This window comes from Oreochromis niloticus, linkage group LG14, assembly GCF_001858045.2.
Source record: "Oreochromis niloticus isolate F11D_XX linkage group LG14, O_niloticus_UMD_NMBU, whole genome shotgun sequence".
Taxonomy (NCBI): Eukaryota; Metazoa; Chordata; class Actinopteri; order Cichliformes; family Cichlidae; genus Oreochromis; species Oreochromis niloticus.
The window spans coordinates 9,220,839-9,244,001 of NC_031979.2; the positions used below are offsets into that span (position 1 = coordinate 9,220,839).

Below are 23,163 nucleotides of genomic sequence, written 5' to 3' on the forward strand. Positions count from 1 at the left end.
GAATTCAATAATGATTTAAAAGAACTAGTACATTTCCATAAGCTCTTTAATAATGATTTGGCTTCCAGGTTAAAGTTTTACGCAAGAGCCCACGCGTGGCATCATGCCTCTAGCAGCAGAACAGGTTGGATGACCATCAAGAATTCTCCATCTCTAAGTTTTACATGTGAAAAGGAGATAAGAGGGCGGCGAGGAAAGTGGATGACTTTTACTCCGCCCGAAAATGTGGAGGGAGGGTGCTAAAAATGAACTGTGAGAGGGCAGCGGCCAGTTGGGACGCGTCTTTGGAGAGACGAGGAGCAGGCGAGGAATCACCGCGACTTCACGATTCAGTCCCTCTCCAGAGGGCTTCCACAGATTTGCCACAGATTTGCATCGCGTCTCTGTGGTTCGGTTGGCCGCCACCGGTCGCTTTCTTACCGTCCATCCAATGTGCGTAAAGGGGCTCTATGTGTTCACCGTCCTGTCTGGACTCGCAGCGTCAGGTGAGAGCGGATCATTTGAGTGAAACGGTGATTTTGGTTTAATGGGAGTTGCCGTTTGACATATTTTTTGTGATATATCAATTTATTTTTTTTATGTTTTTAAAAAAAATGTATGTTAATATTTTAAAAGTTATACAATAACACGCTGTTTTATATTCATACCAGGACACTTACGCCTGGTTTCTCTGGCAATTTGCGCGTATATTTTTGCGTCGGTGCTTTCCAAAAGTTTGCACAGTGTCATATATCTGGGTTGACCCTTAAAGAGAGCTTCCAATAATAACAGCTTCAGAGTAAAAACGCAGATTGCCTGGCTTTTACTTAATGCTCCCCAGGGAACTTTAACCTCCATCTCAAATCGGTGTCTTGCGTCACTGGGAAGTGGGGAACTTGGCACAGTGGCACTGGGTGGGTCACTTAAGAATTCCTGTAAAGGCTTTACAATACCCATAGTGGGGCCCATTCCAGACAAGATAATAGTTTAATAGCAATTACCGACATTGAACCCATTGTGTTTGTGGTTTCACGCAAACTCCTTTCCTGTCTAATAACGTGCTTACATTCACAGAGACTGTGAAGTGGCCCGCTGGCCTCAGATAAGTCCACCTGCTTCCCGTTAAGAGAGGGGGAGTAAGAGAAGGGGGGCTGGTGTTCAGGATATGGATTTGGATCATAACAACTTGTCAGATGCACAGGGAAATGAACAATCATAGATCTTATCCACCTTTAAAAAAAGTTCCAGCCGACATCTAATCACTGCTTTGGCACGACTAATGGAACATGTTTTAATAGCATCAGTTGGCCCATCAATCAGTGGCAATTCATTCACAAGAAGCCAGGTTGCTTTAACCTTGAAGTAATCTCTGTCCATCCCAGTTAAGTGGATTATATTGATTGAACATGTCCATCCACTGCCAAAGCACCATGTAGGGATTCACTGTAGTGGCAAGCTGCTTATGTTTACAATGAGCATGTGCCTGCAGATCAGTCACAGCACAGGCTGACACTGACGGAGCAGGAGGACGCGTGGATGCAGAGGAACGGATCCTCAAATAACAGCATGTGGATGAAGAGGAGCATGTTGGAACTGATTATGGCTCAGCAGCACCTCAGTTCTCGAGCGTTTTGTGCTGTAATCACTACCATTGCCTTTAAAAAAAAGGGCAGGCATGACAAAACAAGCCAGCGCAACATTTTTGCAAGCCATGTATGGTATAAAATATGCAGTCCTCTATGCAAAATAAATGGGGATGTTTCTCTCTCAACGGCAAATGCCTGTCAACGTGCGATCAAAGCCTGCAAATAGACTTGCTGCAAACAAAAAAGTCAGTTTTTATGGGATTTAGGATGAAACAAAGAGAACAATCACACTTCTGCTGCTAAACATCACTGTCACCAAGTGTTAAAAATCCTTCACGGCTCAGAAACCGTAATGAACTCCTGCTGTGTGTGTTTTTTCAAAAGTGTGTGTTGGCAGGATTTCTTATTTTTAAGTTCAGTAAATCACAATTTAAATCAAGACATATTTAAGAGCAATGGGGTTTCTTTTGTTGCTCATTTTCTTCAGCTAGTGTGATCCTTATCAAATTTGGATTAATTTTTATTTCAGTAGTGCACTTGTGCTTTGTGGAAAGCTCTTGTGTTTTCCTGCTTTGTGATGGAGGTGGAGGGTGTTAGAGTAGATTCAAACTGAATAAAAACAGAGCGTCCACTCTCAAAAGTTTAAACACAAAGAGCTTTTCCCCTGTAAGCTGTCAAATCAAAATGTTAAACTGCAGTCTGTTTGACCTGTTGTGCAGCACAGGCCTCGGAGGTAATCCAGCATCGATTGAAACACATTTTTCAACGGACCTTTTTTTCTTTTATAAAGAAATTAAATAGTTAATGATATACATAAATACAGGAAACAGGAAATGAAGTGAAAATAACAGCAGTTGCTGCTGTTATCTGTAGCAGTAGCGGTTTGGCATGCCATTTCTTAAAAGCCCCACATTACTCTCTTCTTTTGTGCTGATTAAATGTCTTAAAGGAGAAAGCGGGATTTGAACCGTAATCTTACAGTGACCAGACTTCCTCTGGAAATTTCCAATTTGTAAGACATGTCACAGAGAATAGACAGGGCCTGTTTAAATTGTTCAGTACTTTTGCATTATTCATCCATTTGTTATGAAAGTGGGGGTTTAGTTTGGGGCATATTTTTTCTCCCCCACGTCTGACCACTTGGCTTCAAAGCCAGCAGAGCAATAACTCAGTTACATGTACTCACTGCCAGCTGAGAAGAAGAAGAAGAAAAAAACAGAGCAAAAACAAACACTTAGACCAGATTTCTCTCATTTTTCCTTTTCATCGTCCAAATAAAGACAGCCAACTGAACATTTTTTCCATCCCCTTCTGCTTACTGTACGTCTCTTTTTGTTTCTGTTGTTCTCGCTTTGTTTCAATTGTTCTTTTCTTTCTTAAACATGATCCTCCACACATGAAACACTGACACGCTAACGTGTGTCAGCCTGTCCCGACTTACAGGTTTAACACACATACAGACGCACAGACATGCGAACAAATGGCTGCTGGCGATTGGGACTTACCAGGCTGGGCTGTATAAACAGTGATTGTTTAGGCTTTTTCTTAGCTTTGCCTTGTTGACAGTAGAGGAGCAGCTTCTTTTGGCTCTGTTGACTGGGATGTAACAGTTATCTCCCTGCCACCGGGTCTCTAATCTCACCACAACAATATTAATAATAGGTCAACATAACAAAGTGTGACTGTGGTTTTTTTGACTTGCCGTGCTGTGTTGACACACCTAGAGGGACGCCTGGCCTTTGTGGTGCATTGGAATTACCTCGGAGGGGTGTGTTAAGTTGACATGACGAGTTTGTATGCAAGGGCGCACCAATCCCCAACACAGAGGGTTTAGAGGCAATAGTGAAAAATGTTTGACGATGACGGCAAGGCGCTCCCCGCGCTTATGTCAAGAGACGGTGTTCGGCTCCAGATGGAAGCAGGGGTTTGAAATGCTTTTATCTGGGTGCAGGGAGCATTTGAGTTGCTGCGTCTCGTGCAAATGCAAAGCCCGTATGTTTGTGAGAGTGGCTTTTTGGCTTGTGTAGTCACTTTTCTTCCATGCACTCAGTTGTTGGCTGGCCAATCATTCCCAAAGATGTTTAGAGTTACTTTAAACACGCACATGTACAAGTTCAAACAACCCACCCCAGTACGTTTGCAGCATGACATAACTCGACAGTTTCCACAGAATATCAGCAGCTCTTTCGTAGCCATCTTATCTACGGGGAGGAGGACCTTGAGAATTTTTATCGCTTAAGTTATTGTTAAGTTGAACTGTTTGTGACTCAAAACAGAGGAGTAATGACCAAGGTGATTATAGTTAACTAAAAATAAGCTAAAAATTCACACTATATGTGAGAAACAACATTCAGTTAATTAAAATAAAAACTAATTGGGCAAAAAATGTTGCAAAAATTGGCTGATTTGAGATGGAGTGACCCAATTTTACACTGACAAATTACACATATATTTAATAAAATGATTGTCTGAGTTATAATTCCATTACCAACTGGAAACTTGGAATTATGGACAGTGTACTTATATTTTTGTTTTTGTGTTGCAGCTTGTGATGTTTCCTTGTTTTTGTCACTAAAACTTTGATGTTGAAAAGTCTTTTACATGTTTTATTTTACATCATTTTGAAATCCAACTGTGTACTATTAAGAAATTGTCACTAGTTGTCTTTTGCAATATCAAGTTTTTTTTTTATTAGTGTATAATCAAATATAGGACTTTGTGGGAGTGCTGGACTTCATAACAATATTTGAGCTAGCCAATACTCAGACATTTTTTATTGTATCTGTCCCAAATTACAGATTCAGATTCATTTTGGGAGAATTTCTTTTATCTTTAATACTTTACAAGACATTAATGTTCTCAGATTTCATTGTGCAAAGAATAGCCTGAAAGTAGGCCGACAAACATTTTAAAAAATCTTCAAAAGTATTTAATATATGAAGTTATAATCATTATAAATGTTCAAACTTTGTACCATAACAATTTAATACAAACTGGAGACGACTGAGCAGAATGACCCATCTGCTGGTTTGGTAAAAACATTTTAACAACTTGCCCGATGAGGCGCTGATTGAAGTGTTTATCGAGACTGTGGGATCTAGAAGGCAGAGCGTCAGCTGCTTTCAAAAAGAAAACTGCTGTGATTTTACTGTAATGCCTGCGCTGATTTTCCTGATTCTTCCCTGTGACATATGTCATGCACCCCACCCCACCTCACCCCAACCGGTCTCGGCAGATCGCCGCCTCTCCGTGAGCCTGGTTCTGCTGAGGTTTCTTGTTGTTAAACAGGAGTTTTTCCGTCCCACTGTCACTAAAGCACTTGCTCATAGGGGTTCATATGAATGTCGGGGTTTTCTCTGTTGTATTATTGTAGGATCTTTAAGCACCTCGAGGCTGTTGTTGTGATTTAGAGCTGTATAAAAGAAATTGAATTAAACTGAATTGACTTCAATAATAATTAAAAAGGCTGAAAGTATTAAAAACTAAACATTTTCAAACAATAAAAATGTAACTGAATGAAGAAAATGAACTTTGGAGACTTACTGAAGCTAAACTGAATTAGAAACAAAAAGTCAAAATGAAATTTAAGAAAAACTAATTAAAAAATACTAAACTATAGACGATAGTATTTCACCAGCTGAGAGAGTTACTTTGCCTTATTTTCCTTTCCATTGTTTAGCTTCTGACTTTTGTGTGTTGGCTGCTAAGTTTTTCAGTGTATACAGAAGCAGCTGTAAGCTTTTGTGCTGTAATCACAATTTAAACTAATGAGAATGAAAATGAGAAAAGAAGGCAAGGGATTCGTGTGGCAGGATTTGGCCCCACTTTTTTAGACCCTGTTTTCCAACATTTTTCACCCCAAGTCTGAAACTTGGACTACCCATGATAGGCTCAAATCCCACTGGAGAGAAAAATGGGATTCCTGCAAACTTTGTAACTTCTGCTGAACAAATGACAGCGTATAATTCCTAATTCTAAAACCTTTTGTAACCGTAGAACCACAAAGTCTGTGAACTGACCTCACAGTATCAGTCCACAACATCACATGAGCCAAATCACTGGAAGACACTGTGTCATACTGAGCTCAAAGTCGAGGCAGAATAATAAGTTTTCTTCATCCCACTCCTTTTCAGGTACATTTTGTTGTTTGTTTTTGTTTTTTGTGCACTTTATGTTCAACTTTATTGTTGTGCCTGAAATGAACAAATTAAAAAAAAAAAAAAAAAAAAAAAAAAAAAGAATGTAAAGAGATGAACAGATTCAGTGTATTTGTGGGGACAGAATTCAGATGTTACTTTTCCTTAAAACTGCCCAAACAGTATCTGAAAACATAACCTCTGTGTAAAAGTGATACCAGAGAAAAAGACCCTTTGCCTTTAGGATTTAAACTTTAGCTTCTTCAGTGAATTCTGAGTAAAAATCGAAACAGTAACTGATACAATTAGTTTTTTATGAAATAGCAACTTTTGCCTGTGTGCTTGTTCACAAAAAAGAAACAGTGAACATGAATCTTTGATTAAATGCGGTGAGACTCTGTTAGACCGACTTAAGAAACAAACCAGCATTAGAACTAAGCAAGTGTGTCTAACTGCTTTTTTAAAATCCAACTTTCCATTTTACAGAAACCATGTTTTGTTTCTTGCATCTTGAGTTACATAGTATTCCTTCAAAAAAGCCAGACAGAGCCAGACCACGTTATGTAACTCTTTTCACAGAGTAGCTCTTTCCTCTCTCTGAAGTAAAGCGATCTCTATTTGTAAAATTGGCCCGTTCCCCTTTAAGGCAGCCAGCTGAGAGCAAAGGCCTGCACCTCCTCCACACTTTGGTCTCTGATCTGTGTATAAATTGTCACTGCCTCACTTATTTATCTGCTCGGGGAGGCGGGGGGGCACAGGTGAAAGCCACAGCAAGACCACATCCAGTCTGACTCATACCACGCAAAACCCACATCTTTTTTGCTGCATAGTAAATATGTGAGGCAGAGGCTGTCTATAGAGGGTTGGACTGTGTCCAAGAGAAGCCCGAGGGCTGTGGGTGAGCTGGCTCGAAGTGCGCTCATTGGACCCCCCTCACCCTCAACCCCTCAGGAGTTTGTAATCCCGAGGAGAAGCTGTTGAGTCAGCCGCGCGGTGGGAGTGGAAGAGGTTTGATGGATTAAACTCTTATCCTCACTCACCCACTTCACGTTTCCTCTGAACACCGTCGCCTGATGAATTACAATTGGCCAGGAGGAAGTAGGGGGAGTGGGAGAGAGAAGACGAGGAAGAAAGTGTTCAAAAAGAGATTGATGCTTGGTCCCTGCTTGGAATGACCTTTAAGTGTACTCAGACACATTAGTTGTGCATAGTTCATGTCTAAAGAGTTCAAATCACAATAAGAAAAAAAAATTGCAGTGACAAAATTTGTGACTTTTTATTGAGAGAAATATTTTTCTTTGTCTTCCTATAAACAAGAAACAGCTCTCCAAAGTAAATTAATAAAAGCTTTTAAGCTTGTCATGTCTTGTTAATAATTAATTTTACATTTCAGCTTTATTAAGAATAAGCGGCAGGGTCATAGACTGTATACAAAGAATAGACCACACCAACAAAACAGTAACTACTGGGTTTTATTGGAATTTATGAAGCTTTAAGTTGAACATTTTGGCTATTAAACTCGTTTTTTTTTGACAGAATAGGACACTGAGTGTTCATGAAGCCAAGCCCTATAGCACACCCAGCTTTATTAGCAATTTCACGGTAAATGGGACCATAATTAACTAACTGAGCAGCATGCTGTCCTTAAAAAAGACTTGACACTAGTGATTGAGATCATAAACCCCTTAGGAAAGGTCATAAATCAGGAAAGATGTAGGGCCATTTTTTCATTGACTTCTGTGCTGTCCCTTTAGTGCAGCCCCCTGGTGGTTACTAGAAAGAATGACCCCAAGCGGTTCAGCATTGGCTTTAATTTTCAGACCTAAATATGGACGGGAGAGAAGAGACACCTCAGAGTGACCTCATGTCTTAACAGACACAGCATGGCCAAAGGTGTGGACACCGGAGGAGAACAGAACTATGTGATAGTTTGATACACAAATATTCACGTGTTTTGGGGGAGAAATTAATGTGACTGAACAGCTTTGGAAGTGTCAGGCTAACAGGTAACATGTAATAAACGATTATATGGACCGTGTGATTAAAATACAGCATACCTTGGATATTTTTCTGCCTCACAACACGGACAAATCCTCTGCTTCTTTGGGGGCGTTTGGGTTACTTCTGGAGCTGGTGTCTCACATTATTGTCTCCCCCAAAACACACTCATTTGTTTTTTTCATTCTTCTGTTGTTTTATGTTCAAGTTGTGTGAGCTTTGTGAGCCACATTTTTCTATTTACTGGTTTTCTAAAGTTGCAGTGCGCTTGAACTCTCAGGGCCGCCGTAACTTTTGTAAAACAGTGCAAAGTATAAAGATCACTTATAGAAGACCTGTGCAACAAAACAACAAAAACAGCCACCCCAAAAAGGCCAGACATTCATGGGTAAATGGAAAGTTGTATTAATCTCTGACTCTTTTTTACAGCGTGTCTTTTGTCTTCACCCCCATCGGGTTTCGGCACTTTGCTGCCCCTCCCTGAGCCTGGTTTTGCTGGAGGTTTCTTCCTGTTAAAAGGGAATTTTTCCTTCCCGCTGTCACCGAGTGCTTGCTCAAAGGGGGTTATTTGATTGAAGGGGTTACAATATAAAGCACCTTGAGGCCACTGTTGTGATTTTGGGCTATATAAATAAAAATGAATTGTATAAAGAAAGCATACACGTCAGTATCTCAAACAAAGTTGTGTTCATTCAGGGGTTCCCTCTCATTACACCAGTCAACACTCAACTCTGTGTCCCCCTCCTCTGTGAACACACTGTTACCTGAACCTGCTATTCCCAGCCCTCAGTCCAGCCCCCCATGAAAGTGAGGCCTTGTTAAAACCAGGGAAAACTAACCTGGGCTTGTGAAACATCTTACAAAGAAGAGAAGAGGCTCTTTGTAATCCACTGAGCTCTTTGTGTGTTTGCTCCTGTCCTAAGTGTTTCCTCCAAAACCGGCGTAACAGAGAATCAAGTTTCCTCCGGCGCTCCGTTTTGTTTCTGAGCCATAATGAGGAGAGGAAAGGCACAAACACGCACAACGAGGAAATAATGTAATGAAACCAATTTCCTGATTCGGAGAGTTGTGTCAGCTGCTCGATTTCTCCTGCAGTGTTGCATCCCTAAAAGACCTAACGTCCTCTTTGCAAATTGTAATGCAGGTTGGCAGAAAATACCCCTTACACAGTGACTCACAGCTGCCTGGAAATACAATAGTGGATATACTTTACCATCTAATCAATGGTGTCTTCGTCTTTTTTTTAAAACTAGCTCTGTTCCCCTTGCTGTTTAGAAAGATGCATATTTATGAGCAACTGCATCAACAAACTCCAAAGCCCAACAGAGAAGGTTTGCTGAGGAGCTGTGATAAGAGCTCTATATGCCACGCAGCATTGCCTTTCTGCAGCGTGACACACACCCAGAACGGCCTGGAAATGTGTAAGCTGTGGAAGTACAGCTGTTGGTAACCGAAGTAAAATATTGCAGTCAGCAGAGGTCTTAGCTTGTTTGCCTGTCTCTTGGTTAGCTAAGGTTTACCGACGAGTGGGAGAAAGGTCAGTTGAGGAAGTAGGAAAGCAAGTGAGTGAAGAATATGTTGTGCAGGACGTGATTTGCAGCCTTGGCAGAACTCTATGAGATGGCATTTTTTTAAACTGGATAATAAAAATACTTCAGTTTTATCTTCCAAAGGTAAAAAAACGTAAATAACATTGATAACTAACGAAAAAACCAGCCTGGGAACAGATCCTTCATAGTGATGCGTCACTCTCAGTGCGTCCTTATTTCCTCGGGATAATCTAATTAACCTTTTCAACTAAAGTGAAACTTCATATTTGCTGGTTGCTCAGTATTCACTCGGTAGGGCTTCATTATTTCATAGTAACTTGATTAAATGTGAATCAACAGCTCGAAGCAACACAAAAAGAATAATTAAAAAAAATAATGATGTAATCGGTAATGAAAAAGTACATATTGTCATTTTAAGATGAAAATGGGGAGTCAGATTCACAGATTATTATGCAGTAGTCATTAACTACTGAGATAGTTTCTCCCAGATGGTTCTTTAGTCAATAATCATTATTGATTTTATAGCCTTGGCTCAGGAGTTATTAGTGAAGTACTGATAAAAAGTCCTCAATTTGTTTTCTTCCTTAGTGACTAATGGTTGCTAAGGAACCCTGTTTATGTAATTCTTTCTCTATGATGAGAAACAGATTGTGGTAAAGCTCAAACTGCAGGAACTTCTGATATTCTGACTGTTTTAAATTGGTTTTAAAAGGCCAGAAAGGTCAACAAAGGACATGCAGTAACCTCAAACAGTGACCACAAAGGACAACTATTGTTTTGCACACTCAGTTTTTCTTCACTGCAAAGAAGTTCTTGTTATGGTATGACTTTGGTCTTCTTCACAGCTGGGGCCAAATGAAAGCACCAACAACAGTTGAAACATAAAGAAACCCCACATTCTGGTGGCTCCACATATTCTGGGTGCTGCTTCTAAGTGACAGCAGACAGCTCCGTGTAGAAATAGGCCTGCTAACCTCTGCATAGCACCTGGAACAACCAGTGCATTACCATGCACAAAATAAAGTTTTAGAATACCAAAACCAGAATATTTTTAAACTTTTGCAGAATAAAAGTGATTCCTGCCAACTATTTCATTCCACACATACCTGCATGTCTGGCAATGTGAGATTAAAAGCACCACTGAAGCGTCCTTGAATGAGGCTGTGCACTCTAAAACATGCCTGCACTCACTGCCACCGGTTGAAATACATACATGCAGGTCAGAAAGCACTTAATATTTTTTCTGTGTCTTTGCAAGACTTTATAGAGTCTCGGGATGACCGCCAAGCCAAGCAAAACCAATCGCAGTCAAGAGGACTCGGTTTGATTATTATTACAGTAGATGAAAGTACTTACCCTCTCCGGCTGCAGACAGAAGAGTGGGCCAGAGCAGTTTGTACCGAGCAGTGTTGACAGGTAGAATAAAGTGCATTAAAGGTTCAGCAAGTTCATTTTATTGTGATATATAAGGGATATTGATAGATATTCTGGAGTTGCGCCAACACCAGTACAGCTAATGAAGTGTGTGTGTGAATGTGTGTGTGTGTGCATGTGGACTTGTGCCAACAGATGGGCCCTTGGGCTTAACCCAGAGAACGCACACAGGTCGATATCCACTCAACAATGAAAGGCAATATTTTATGATCCTAGCTGTATCCGATACTGTATTGATTCAGGAACACGAACAGCTGGCGTTTACATCAACAAAAATATGCACAAGGACACACGCATGCACATATGTACTTTCTCCAGAAGTCTGGGTGAGATAAGACTTTGACCTGCCGGGAAATCCCATGTGGGAAAGTCTTTCATTTAAGCTGTAACGGCGTCGGGTTTAAGCAATCAAACAGACACATTTCACACAAAGACTCTAATTTGGTCTGTTTTAATTACCAGTGAATAATGTAATTGATGTCATTCAGATGCTTCACAGTATTTAATATTTCCAAGTAGAAAAAAAAAAAAGGTTGTGGGATTTTTTTTTAAATATTGTGTTTTTTTGTCATCCTGACAATTTAAGAGACTTCTGCAAAGGAATCCAACTCTTTCTAGATAAAATGTGTCATTTCTACATGAAAGTTTTGCATTCTGCCTGCAAAGACTAAAAAAAATATGCAAAAAAATCACACAAATAAAAGAAAAAAGTAGCAAGCTGCACATAAACACAATTAGGACAAATCAATTTGCCTGTAATCTTCCCATGCCCTCTTCCGTAGTCTACATAGCTCCAACTTAACAAGCTGTGAAAGCCCTCTCTCTGTCTCTGCTTGCTGGGTGTGGTCGGCATTGGCTGGACAGGATGTTCAGACATAAACAGTTGAGCAACCAAGATTGGACAGAAACTTATGCTGGAGGAGACAAGTGGACATACAAGCAAACAAACATCATTATCTTATCTAATCCTTACAGACTGCAATTGTGTAGAATAACATGGTTAATCTCTAGCTCCATCTATGCACTAATAAGTCACTCCTATGCTTCGTCACTGAAGCCCTTGCTTATTTCTTGTTTCTTTCTCCAAATGGGTCCATTCAACACTGGTAATGTCTTTACTCATGTAATGGCATGTGTCCCCCTCAGCAATTAGTGTCTGCTAATGGCAAATTAAATAGTGATCACACACTTCTAGCTATGGGGACAAATTACTATTGGAGGCACTGTACATAACCCTAAAAAGGCCTAATTAACCTTAATTCTTAATCAGCTCTGCGTGCGTCAAAAGGACGGCACAGTTGAAAGCGCTTACTTTTGTTGCTCGAAAAGAGATTAGTAACACTTATTTAAATTCATGTACTCGAAAATAGACTTGGTTGAGGGTAGAAATGTGAAATGAGGTGTTATGGCCCGGAGGACCTGCTTCCTCTGCTCGCATTTGAAGCACGATGAATCATTTCAGTGTAAGCTTTTAAACAATTTGGTAGAGGAGCACAGGCACTGCACTTTTACTCTGCTAATCTTCCAGGTCCTCTGTCACTTCTCGGATGTGAAAATAAAAGAGTTTAGCTGTGAGTACTGACTTCTAAGTAGAGATTTACCCCCTTTCTTCTCTGGTTCTTCTTCTCTGTGCTGGTCGTATAATTGCCATAGAGTGGAGGAAATAATTATTTCTTCTCCTGCTGAATTTGTAACTTTGCAAGCTTCCAAAGAAATGTTTAGTCTATCATTTTTTATGGTAGTTCCATTTTATTGGACATGACTGAATATGAACCAAAAGTTCAGAAAAACATTAGATGAAAGTTATAAATTGATTTGCATGTCATTGATACTGATTACAATCAGTCAATTACAGATACTTGAGACCTTGTATATAAAGCCCACCTGACACAGAATCATCTGCGTCTGTTCCAACCTTTCCACCACTGAGGGCAACACCAAAGAGCGGTCTAAGGACAAGATTGCAGACCTGCACAAGGCTGTAATGGGCTACATGACCATCAGCAAGAAGCTTAGTAGAATGTGACAACTATTGGTGAGATTATTTGGAAATGCAAGAAGTATAAAATTACCATCAATCGGCCTCGATCTGGAGCTCCAGCCAAGATCTTGAGATTATGAGAAAGATGGTGGATCCTCTCAAAAGTCCACTGGAGAACAGCTGTGACAATAGACATCAAGAACACCACTGATAACACATTACACTTTAATGGACTTGTTTATGAAGGCACATGTGCAGGCCCGTGTTAGGTTTGCCAGTGAACATCTAAGTGCTTCAGAGAAGGTTTGGGAGAAAGTGCTGTATTCAGATGAAACTAAATTCAAGATGTTTCTTTGTTTGGAAGAAGACAAATGCTGAGTATGAGCCAAAGAACACCATCCCCACAGTCAAACACAGAAGTGGAGACCTTAATACTTTTCTGATTTCACTCCCGAATGGGGGCATGTACCATAAAATCTCGGAAGAGAACCTCCTCCTTCCCTCAGCCAGAACACTGAAGATGAGTCATGGATGGGTCTTCTAGCATGACAGTGACTCAAAATATAACACCAAGGCAAAAAATGGAGTGGCTAAAGAAGCACATTAAGGTCATGTAGTGACCTAGCACATCTCCAGACCTCACTCCTTTAGAAAATCTTTGGAGGGAAGGCTCAGGCTAAGGGAGGGGCGATTATCTGCTGCCCCTCCCTGAGCCTGGTTCTGCTGGAGGTTTCTTCCTGTTAAAAGGGAGTTTTTCCTTCCCACTGTCGCCAAAGTGTTTGCTCATAGCAAGTCATATAATTGTTGGGTTTTCCTCTGTATGTATTATTGTAGGGTCTACCTTACAATATAAAGCGCCTTGAGGCAACTGTTGTTGTGTTTGGCGCTGTATAAATTAAATTTAATTGAATTGAACTGAAGTTTGAGTGGCCAAGCAGCAGCCAAGAAGCCTAAAGGATTTAGAGAGTTTCTGTAAAGAGGAGTGGACCGAAATCCCTGCTGAGCAAACCTGGTGACCAACTACAAGAAACATCTCACCACTGTTCTTGCCAGCAAGAGTTTCTCCAGCCAGTACTAAGTCATGCTTTGTTTGGGAATCAAATACTTACTTCACTCAATGACATGGAAATGATGTAATGTGTTTTTTTTCTTCTGGAGTTTTGGTTCACATTCTCTCTCCATCTCCATTAAATTTAAACTATCATAAAAATTAGAGACTGTTCATTACTTTGCAAGTCAGCAAAGTTACAAATTCAGCAGGGGACTGTATTCCAGCACATGGAACCACAGTGGACTATGATGCTTGTTAGCTTAATTATTATTTATTGCTGCTGTCAGTGTAACATTTGTAGAATTTAAAAATTTAATCACTGCTTTTGCAAGAATATTTCATCCCCTTTAAAAAGAAATGAAGCTATTTGCACAATATTCTCAGTGTCTTGTTTTGTGCTTTTGTATCTTGTGGACACAGGGGATCAATGGAGTTTACAACAAAATAAACAGTTTATTGCTAGTTTAACATGCCAGAACTAAACAATAGTGCTATTTGATCAGTCGTGCCAACTTAAATATTTAATACGACATAATCTCAAGTTGCAACAGCACATTATGCTGTCCGCCCAAATAAGTGAATACTTAAATAGAAAGCTAAAGTATATTCCTACTTTTTCAAGAAAGAAAATGTGAACTTTGAAACAAGGCCTCCTTTTATTGCTGTTTGCTGTGAGGGCTCATCTATAGTGTGCTGCCTGTCTTTCAGTTACATCTCTGCAAATCTCCAGACAGGGTAAGAGGCAACCCCTGGTCCATTTACTAAGATAAACAAAAAGGCTTTTAGACTTTGAGAGAAAACCGAACAGCTGGCAAACATCTGAAATGACTCGTTGCCTCTGTAACATGCTTTACAGGATCATGGACGGCCAGTTCTGACTTGTGATTCGTGGTTAGGATTGATCAGGTCACTTAGCGTTTCTGAATTGGAGCCGCTCCATCAGTTGCAAAGCGTAACATTTCTTCAGGGATGTCCAGCACGTTGAGTCTTTATCACAGTATGTTGGAGATAGCAACACGCCCCCATTGCAAGACTTCTGTTCAACAAGTCAAAATAAGAAGATAGCACGTTCACAGGGAATTCAGATGTAGATGAGCAGACATTTGAATGACACTGAGCAGTAATATTTATAGTTTTTTGTGATGCTTAAAATGTGATGACCTGCTGCTCTATTTCATTTTCCCTTAATTTAGCCACTGGTTGGTTTCACACTGAAACAGGTTCGTAGAGTAGACCATGGGAACGCCATGCCGGGATGAAAACACATTTGAAACCATGCCATGCGGTGTCATCTGTACTGTCACAAGCACTGACAATGAAAACTTAAAATTAGGGAGTCATAGCACTCAAAATTGAGCAGGTCTTTAGATATTTCATTTTGGACCAAACTCCTGCTCGATTCTGCTATTCCCTGTCTTTTTCTTGGACATCCTTGTGGCCTGGACTCAAGTGTCAGGACTGAAGAAGTGCACACGGCCACACACCTGCCGTCGAGAGGGAGTCATTAACCGGCTGTGCTGATGCAGCCAGTGCCGATGCTATTGACCTAATGAACGTCCTAAACACAGCCAGTTCTCTCCATTAATTCATTGCTCCTATATACACAGCCAAGTATGGGAAGGAAAGAGGTGGAAAGGTGGTGAATTAAGGCTTACAGCCTCTGAAGTGCATCCAACAAAGCACTGAAAGTTCAAGATTTCTTGCAATGCATCTTCTGCCTTGCTCTATTCACTCGTACACATTACTCCCAGGTTTCACCAGACTCATTTAAAACACATTAGGCTGTTAGAGCACCGTCAGGGAGAGAGAAGCTCGTCTGTTTAATGCTGCGAGGGGGCCGTCTGGTCTCATCCCGGCCCACAGGAAACTCTCTCCAGCCTGATAGGGAACAAAACACACTGCCCAAGGAACTAAGCCCCCGCTGATCATTTCCCAGCAAGCTCCTGCCTTAATGCACACAGTGATTATAAACCAGCGGTAACAATATGGCTCAATTTGCCTGCTTTGCAAGACTATTCTAATTTCTGTGCTGATGCTGCTGATGTTTTGTGCCTGAAGCCTTATATTGATATTCACCAGCCACCTCAAATTACTTAACCGAGATTTTACATTGTAAAGGACAGCTTAATCCATCTTTATATTATATATTATTCATATATTTAATAATTAATGCTGTCACAAAGATGTAATTACTGTTCAGCCTTTTTTTTTTTATTTTACTAATGAACTGATTAATAACGTCTCCTTATTTCATTCTGATGTTTTGATGACTAAAATCAAGGCCAGGTATGATACACTCAAGGCTTTTCCATCAGACGTAAGCCATCTGATTCTTTTCAAGTGTTTGGCTTAATCTGTAGAGACCTCAAATGGAGAGACAGTGCTAATGGCAATAGGAAAAGTCTGGGCTACCCTGAGCTCACTGCAGCTGCTAGCCCTGCAGAAGGATGTCTGCTGTGTTCTTGGACTTGACAATCACTAGACATGGCTCCTGTTGTTTTTAGAATATAGAGCTCTCTCTATAAATAGTCCTGGTGGCTTTAACTACACAACCGCACACAGACTTCCATATAAACCTGCACTCACACAAACACACATACTCAGGAGACTATTTTATCAAGGATCTGCCGTCAGAGTCTGTGATCTCTGGGAGAGGGAAAACACAATCGGCTGGCTCCCTATGCCATGCTGATGGGCTGCCAGACTGAAAGTCAGCATTAAACACGTCTCTTCCTGGCCCACCGCATGCTTGGTGTGTGTATGTGTTTCCGCATGGTGTAAATGTGTAACAGCATTGACTCTGGGCAGCTCTATCCATCATATTATGGAGGAGCCAAATTGTTGCCAATATCCCTCCCCGGTCTTCAGGTCCATCCATTTTACGTGTAATAGCTCCATCGTACTGTAAAGACTGACATGGTCCACATCCACCTAATATACTGCATGCTCTCACTTTCAGGCTTCTCTCAGTCGCAGTGATCAAATTGGCTATTATTCACAAAGTGTCACAGAATTGGCTCCTGATCTGAAATCTTTCAGCAAATGTGATGGGATGAAGCACATTTCTGATCGTAGCTGTGCGTTAGTAAATTCCTACTTTTAGCACTTGAAAGATTTCAGTATCTAATATAGGCTACTGTGTATTTCCAGTGACAACTTAGTGATTTTTCTTGCAGCAGCACTGCGTAGGCAGAAGCAGGGTCACTGAGTACACTGCATGCACTCAAAAAGAAGGGAATTACTGATGAGGGTGAATTTGTACAACACCTATTGGGTTGTATTTTTTACTTGTGCATTCCAGAGATTATTTTACCCACCATCTGCGTGTGCATGTATTGATTTCACTCACTGTGTTAATTCTGCTGCTGCAATTTATGCTCGCATGTTGCAGGCATGCTGCAGGTCAGCGGGATGCGTATATACACATCTGAGGAGGTTGAGGCGGTCAACGGGACAGATGTTCGTCTGAGGTGCACCTTCGAGAGCTCGTCTCCCATCAAACCCGATGATGTCGTCATCACGTGGACCTTCAGGCCACTTAAGGGGGGCCCAAGGCAGTCGGTGAGTGTGTGCGTGTCTTTGTCTTTGCAAAGAAAAAAAAATTCAGAACAGACCACGAAACCTCCCTCATTGTGTCAAGGAGCATCCGCCCCCTCATCCAAGTAAGAGAGGAACCAGTGAGTCATCTGGCTCCCTGTGGAGCATTCAAGGCAGCCAGTGTTTGTATACTTGTGTGTGGGGATATTGAGAATAGACAGAGTAAGAAGCGGGAGATTTGGGCAAGTCTGGGCTTTTATTTTCCTTTCTTTGCTGGAAGAAAATGTCTTCACTCTCCAGCAGCAGCAGCAGCAGCAGCAGCAGAAGACTCAGTCTGATAACTTCTGACTATTCCCTGCCATCGTTACCCTAAATGTAACCAACAAATTTCTCTTGCAGGTATTTTACTACCAAAGGAAACCATTTCCTCCGCAAGAAGGACTCTTCAGAAAGCGCATTTCCTGGGCTGGTGACATCATGGGCAGTGATGCCTCCATCATAATTCGAGAGGTCAAGTTCACCTACAACGGCACTTACATCTGCCAAGTGAAGAACCCACCCGATGTCCACGGCCCGGATGGAGAAATTAAACTGAGAGTAGTTGAAACAGGTCAGTAGTTTGAATTTTCAGCCAACATTTTCCTTCATACATCGTTTATTCAACGTTTCTAGCTATACATTTTATGTTTTGGTGGAAAGTCAAATATTAGATGGCAACGCAAGTTAAACCAGCAAAAACACAATGTGCAATTCACCTGAAAAGTTTAGAAATGTTAAACAAATAAATATTAATTTTATCAAATAATAATAATAATAATAATAAAGATAATAATACATAACAATTAGAAATAAATTCAAGTTAGTGTAATAATATCCTTGAAAAAAAGAGACTGGTGGTGACAGTGTGCTATGGTAGCCAGCACCAAGACGTTAGCAACAGAAGCTTTAAGTCCTGTAAGTTTAGGGTGGGGCCTCCAGGGGTCAGACTTGTTTGTCCAGCACATCCCACAGATGCTCGATTGAATTAAGATCTGGAGAATTTGGAGTCCAAGTCAACACCTAAAACTGATTGTTGTGCTCCTCAAACCATTCCTCAACCATTTTGGTGCATCGCCCTGCTGAAAGAGGCCACAGTCATCAAGAAATACTGCTTCCATGGAAGTGTGTACATGGTCTGCAAAAATGCTTAGGTAGGTGGTACGTGTCAAAGTAACAGCCACGTGGATGGCAGAACCCAAGGTTTCCCCGCAGGACATTGCCCAAAACAGGTGCCAGGTGTTCTCCAGACCATCGACATGATATAAAAGAAAGTGTGATTCATCAGCCCAGGCCACCTCCCTTTATTGCTGTGCACTTCTGTTCTGATGCTCACGTGCCCATTGTTGGTGCTTTCATGGGGAGCAGGGGCACTCTGACTGGTCCGCAGCTATGCAGCCCCACACACAAAACACTACACTGCTCTGTATCTTCTGACACCTTTCTATCAGAACCACCATGAACTTTTTCTGCACTTTGAGCTAAAGTAGCTCGTCTGTTGGTCAGGGCACACGGGCCGGCCTTCACTCACCACATGCATCAGTGACCTCCCACGACCCTGTCGTTGGTTCACCACTCTTCCTTCCTTGGACCACTTTTGATAGGTACTGACCACTGCAGACTGGGAACACCCCGCAAGAGCTGCAGTTTTGGAAATGCTCTGACTCAGTTATCTGACCATCACAAGTTTGCCCTTGTCACACTCGCTCAAATCCTCACACTAGCCCATTTTTCCTGCTTCTCACATATAAACTTTAAGGACTAAATGTTCATCTAATATATCCCACCCACTAACAAGTGCCACGATGAAGAGATAATCAGTGTTTACTTTACCCGTCAGTGGTCATAATGTTATGACTGATTGGTGTTTTATGCATCAGTATTTAAACACAGAAAAAAATCAGTCAACAAGATGAGACAAAGCAGTGCTAGCAGCTATGAGATGTCACGTATGCAGACCTGAGTGAGTGCTAGGATGCTGACGTAGTATAACAGGGGAAGTAAATTTAATCTTACAGCCTTAGCATGAAAAACACAAAGTTTTGGCAGGTGTTTGTGGAGACCAAGCTCGAATTCTGCAAAGTAATTGTGACTCTAGAGAAAAAGTCAGGTGATCATCGGCAGCCAGAAATGAACTGGCACCACGAGGAAGTTCCTCTACTGCACATACAAAAAGCAAAGGCTGTACCTGTTTTTAAGTTTGTTCTACATTTCAAGACTGTCTCCTTGTTTAGCATTATGCCACGTCCTATGTTTTGGTCGTTCTCTAGGAGACCTTTTTTAACGACTTGTGCACACTGCTGCTTGGTTTCAGTAAGATTTTGCCACTGACCTAGAAAGTAATGTTGTCTGCTGAAATCTCAGATGCACATGTGCAAATAATCAAAAGGGGAGTTCCAGAGTGCTTTTACAAGGAGACAACCGTCAAAAGTTAAATCAGGTATGACCTGATAGGCACTTGTTTCAGTTTCGACCAAGGTTGTGGACTTACTTACCTCGTCGTCTCTAAAGCTGTCCTGGTAGCCTTACTAGTGCTTTTGTATTTATACCATCTTACAGGAGACACATATTGGAAAAGCACAGTTAAAGTGCCTTTGAGCTGAGGGCGTTGTTTATTTTCAAATAAATATCCCTGTCTATCACTTTCAGCCTCTTTCTCTGGACTTCTCCTGCTGGCATTTGCCATCGCAGCCGCCATCTCCGGCATAGTCATCCTCCTCCTCATCATCGCATCCTGCAGGAGATGCAAGAGGAGGAGACAAAGGGAGCTGGAAGGGAATGAGGAGGCCCCGCGCAAAGAGCGAAAAGACCCCACCGCGTGGTAAGAAAAGAGACAAAAGGGAAAGAAAAAAGAAGAATCACACACTTTCTCTCCAGTTCTCAGTCTAACTCTGGGGATCAGGGCTTGTGATCCTCCCTGCGGCTCTTTTCCTATCGGACAATTCACTTTCTTCCTTCCTCTCCAACTGCAGTCTTTGGATCCTACAGATTTGGACCAATCAAAGAGGCAGCTTTTACAAAGCAGACATAAAATGAAAAATGTGCCTTTGTGCAGAAAGCAGTAGACACTGACCTTTTAGCCAGACTGCTGCGAATCACCACGCGCCTTTCTCAGAAAGGACTGTTTAATCGCGTCATCTTTTCCTGTTAGACTAAATGTGCTTCCAAACACACTTCCTGTTTGGAGTAAACTTTTGATGTAAACTTAGAACAATGGTGTATTCCTGTTGCTTACTTCCCTACTGATACATTTTAAACTCCTACATAGCAATGCACCACAGCGCATGTTTGTTATAGTAGTTCAGCAAACAATAGAAACAATGCTACAATGAAAGCGCTTCTGTTGAATTCCTTTAATCACCACATGATGGTAATATTGTGAAACCCACACAAAGCTGTTATTTCATTAGTCATTAATATTGGCTGTCTGAGTCAGTCTTCCGTGGTTCTTGTAAAGCTGCAGGAGGATGCTGGTTTACAATTCTGTTTTGTTTTGTTCCACTGCTGAAGTGAAATTGTTGTACTTCTCTGACATCCTGTGTTGTCGTTAGTCTGATTTTGTGACTGGTGTAATATAACCGAGGTGCTTTGAAACAATCAAGATCTGTTGGTGAGCTGCTTTGTTGGAAACAGACATTTTTAACCAGCACTTTTGTACAAATTCAATAACAACACAGAAACATTAACATGATCAGCTCTAAATTCTTTTCTTTGGAACCATTTTAATGGTCTTCTGTCTGTTTCAAACAATGAGCTAATTTGTCAAAAATACACTTTTTTTCTTGGGCGCTGGAGTTTTCTTTGCTTCTCTCTTGGGTTTTCAGATCTCTCTGTAAAAGGTGCGATGATTATTTGTTTATTCCTTTGAAATACAGTGTTACTGTAATGCGTCACACCGTGAAATCAAAGGGTGTTGAGGAAGTTTTGTTCTTCTTGCTGTCACTGATCAGATTTATTCAAAGTGTCTCTCTTGCTTGAAAAAAATATGTTGGATAAGAAGGAAATAATTTCACCCAATCAGAGCTCACGGGAGAGAGATGTTCATCCAACCTTTCCTCTTAATTTGGGACAGATTATTCCTAGCTGATGCTAACCCTCTGTCCCTGCTGCTGTGTTTGTGTCTGCTTGTCTTTGTCCTTTGACCCCACCCCCTCAATGTGTGTGACTTGTGGGTGTGTACATGTATGATTTATACATGTGTCATGCATGAATGCATATCCCCTTGTGTCTGTATGTGCCGTGTTCCCCTCGTCTCCCCCGTTTGCTTGTGTGTGCATATCTGTGTGCCTGTTTGTCACAGCCACCCATCGAGGGCCGTCCACCTCTACTTATCAGAGACCTCCATAGAGATTGACAGTTCAGACGGCATGATCTCAGACCCAAGCACTGGAGACTCGAGCTCCTCTGAGGAAGAAGGCCCGAGCTCGGGTGACGATGATGGCGGTGACGACTCAGATTGAGGAGGAGACGCTGACGCGGAGCCAACCAGGAAGTTCGACGAAGGGATGCCAGTCGGTACCTGCGGTCCTCGCCATCGGGCCCAGCGGGGGTTGGATGAAGAAAGTGCTGCTGCTGAGGGGGAAATGTGCACTCTGTACAAATATGTGAGGGAAACTGAAAGTTTGAAAACTTTCCAAACAAGCACAAGAGGTTAGAACAAGGCTTCTGCTGAATGAGCACAGAACAAAAGTAGAATCGTTTTACTTGAACAAGTCCGGAAATATTCATGTGTGAGGAGAAATATGTGAGTAAAAGTGGAGGGTTTGTGGAAGTAACCCTGAACCTGTCTTGGCTTCTGTCCTGAAGGGAAGAGGGGACCATTCTTAATCAATAGCTGTCTGCTGGGTGACACGTGGATCTTGTTACGTGTAGGAAGTCAATACCAAAATCAGCTGCACCAAGCAATCAATTTCCCTAAAGACATTGGCGTGAACTGTATTTAGACAGAAAGAGGAGGACACCACTGCTGATGATCAGCCATATGTGCAGATCTTTATTGCACTGAGGCTTTTTTTTCTTTCATCGTCTTAATGGAGAGTATCTCTGCAACCTGTGGGCTAATCTTTCACACAGTGGCATTTTTTTAAAGCTAAATGTCATTAAAGATAATGTACAGGAGGTCTTCCATTTCAGTCGGTTAGGCACACCATCCTGACGCCGGCCTGCGAGTACCGGTCAGGAGTAGCTTTGTCCTACTCGAGTACACAGAGATGCGTAGAATGTGTCATATCAAATGGAGAAACAAAGCATAAATATTGCTGCCATTATTTCGCAAGGCCAAATATCTGATCCATGAGCAAGCAGCTTCGCATACACCTGCCCTGAGTGTTGTGTGGGAGCGCACAGTCAGATCTGAAAACCCTTTTGATTTAAAAATGTCCTTGAGAGCCTGTTTTTTTCCCCTCCATGCGCCTGTGAATGCATCGTGTCTATTAACAAATGACTGTGCTGCCTGTCTTTCATCCTTGTGTGACAGACTTTTTACTTCTATTTGAATATTGAGCACTATGTTTATAGATTGTTATTTTCTTCTTTTGTAGATAAAGCCAGAAATATTTTATCATGTTGTTTTAAAAAAGTGTCATTCTATGTATTTGTTATAGATCTTTTCTAAAGAAAATAATAAAAAAAGAGAAGATTTTCTAATAATCATGGCCCTTGACTCTTGACTACATTCAGTTTCACTGCACAAAAAAAGACACGGACATGCGGACCTTCACTTAGAGCTCAGTATGATTTGATATATGTCATCTATTATGTAAGAGAGTAATCTTGTTATCCAGCATTTATTATGCATTATTATCTTTAATGCATTATCTACAGCTGCGTGTTTATTGTGCGTCTAGAGAGCTTTACACTTGTTGTACCTGTAAAC

The 23,163-nt window shown here is 41.3% G+C and overlaps 1 protein-coding gene across 1 annotated transcript; it reads left to right on the plus strand.

Moving 5' to 3' along the window:
• The first annotated feature begins 237 nt into the window (after positions 1-237).
• Positions 238-22,937, plus strand: LOC100699844 (myelin protein zero-like protein 2). The gene is made up of 4 exons (XM_005454330.4): positions 238-485; positions 17,107-17,276; positions 17,652-17,862; positions 19,938-22,937. Exons 1-4 carry the CDS (start codon positions 431-433, stop codon positions 20,111-20,113), a joined length of 612 nt encoding a protein of 203 aa, XP_005454387.1. The 5' UTR covers positions 238-430; the 3' UTR covers positions 20,114-22,937.
• Positions 22,938-23,163: the final 226 nt, after the last annotated feature.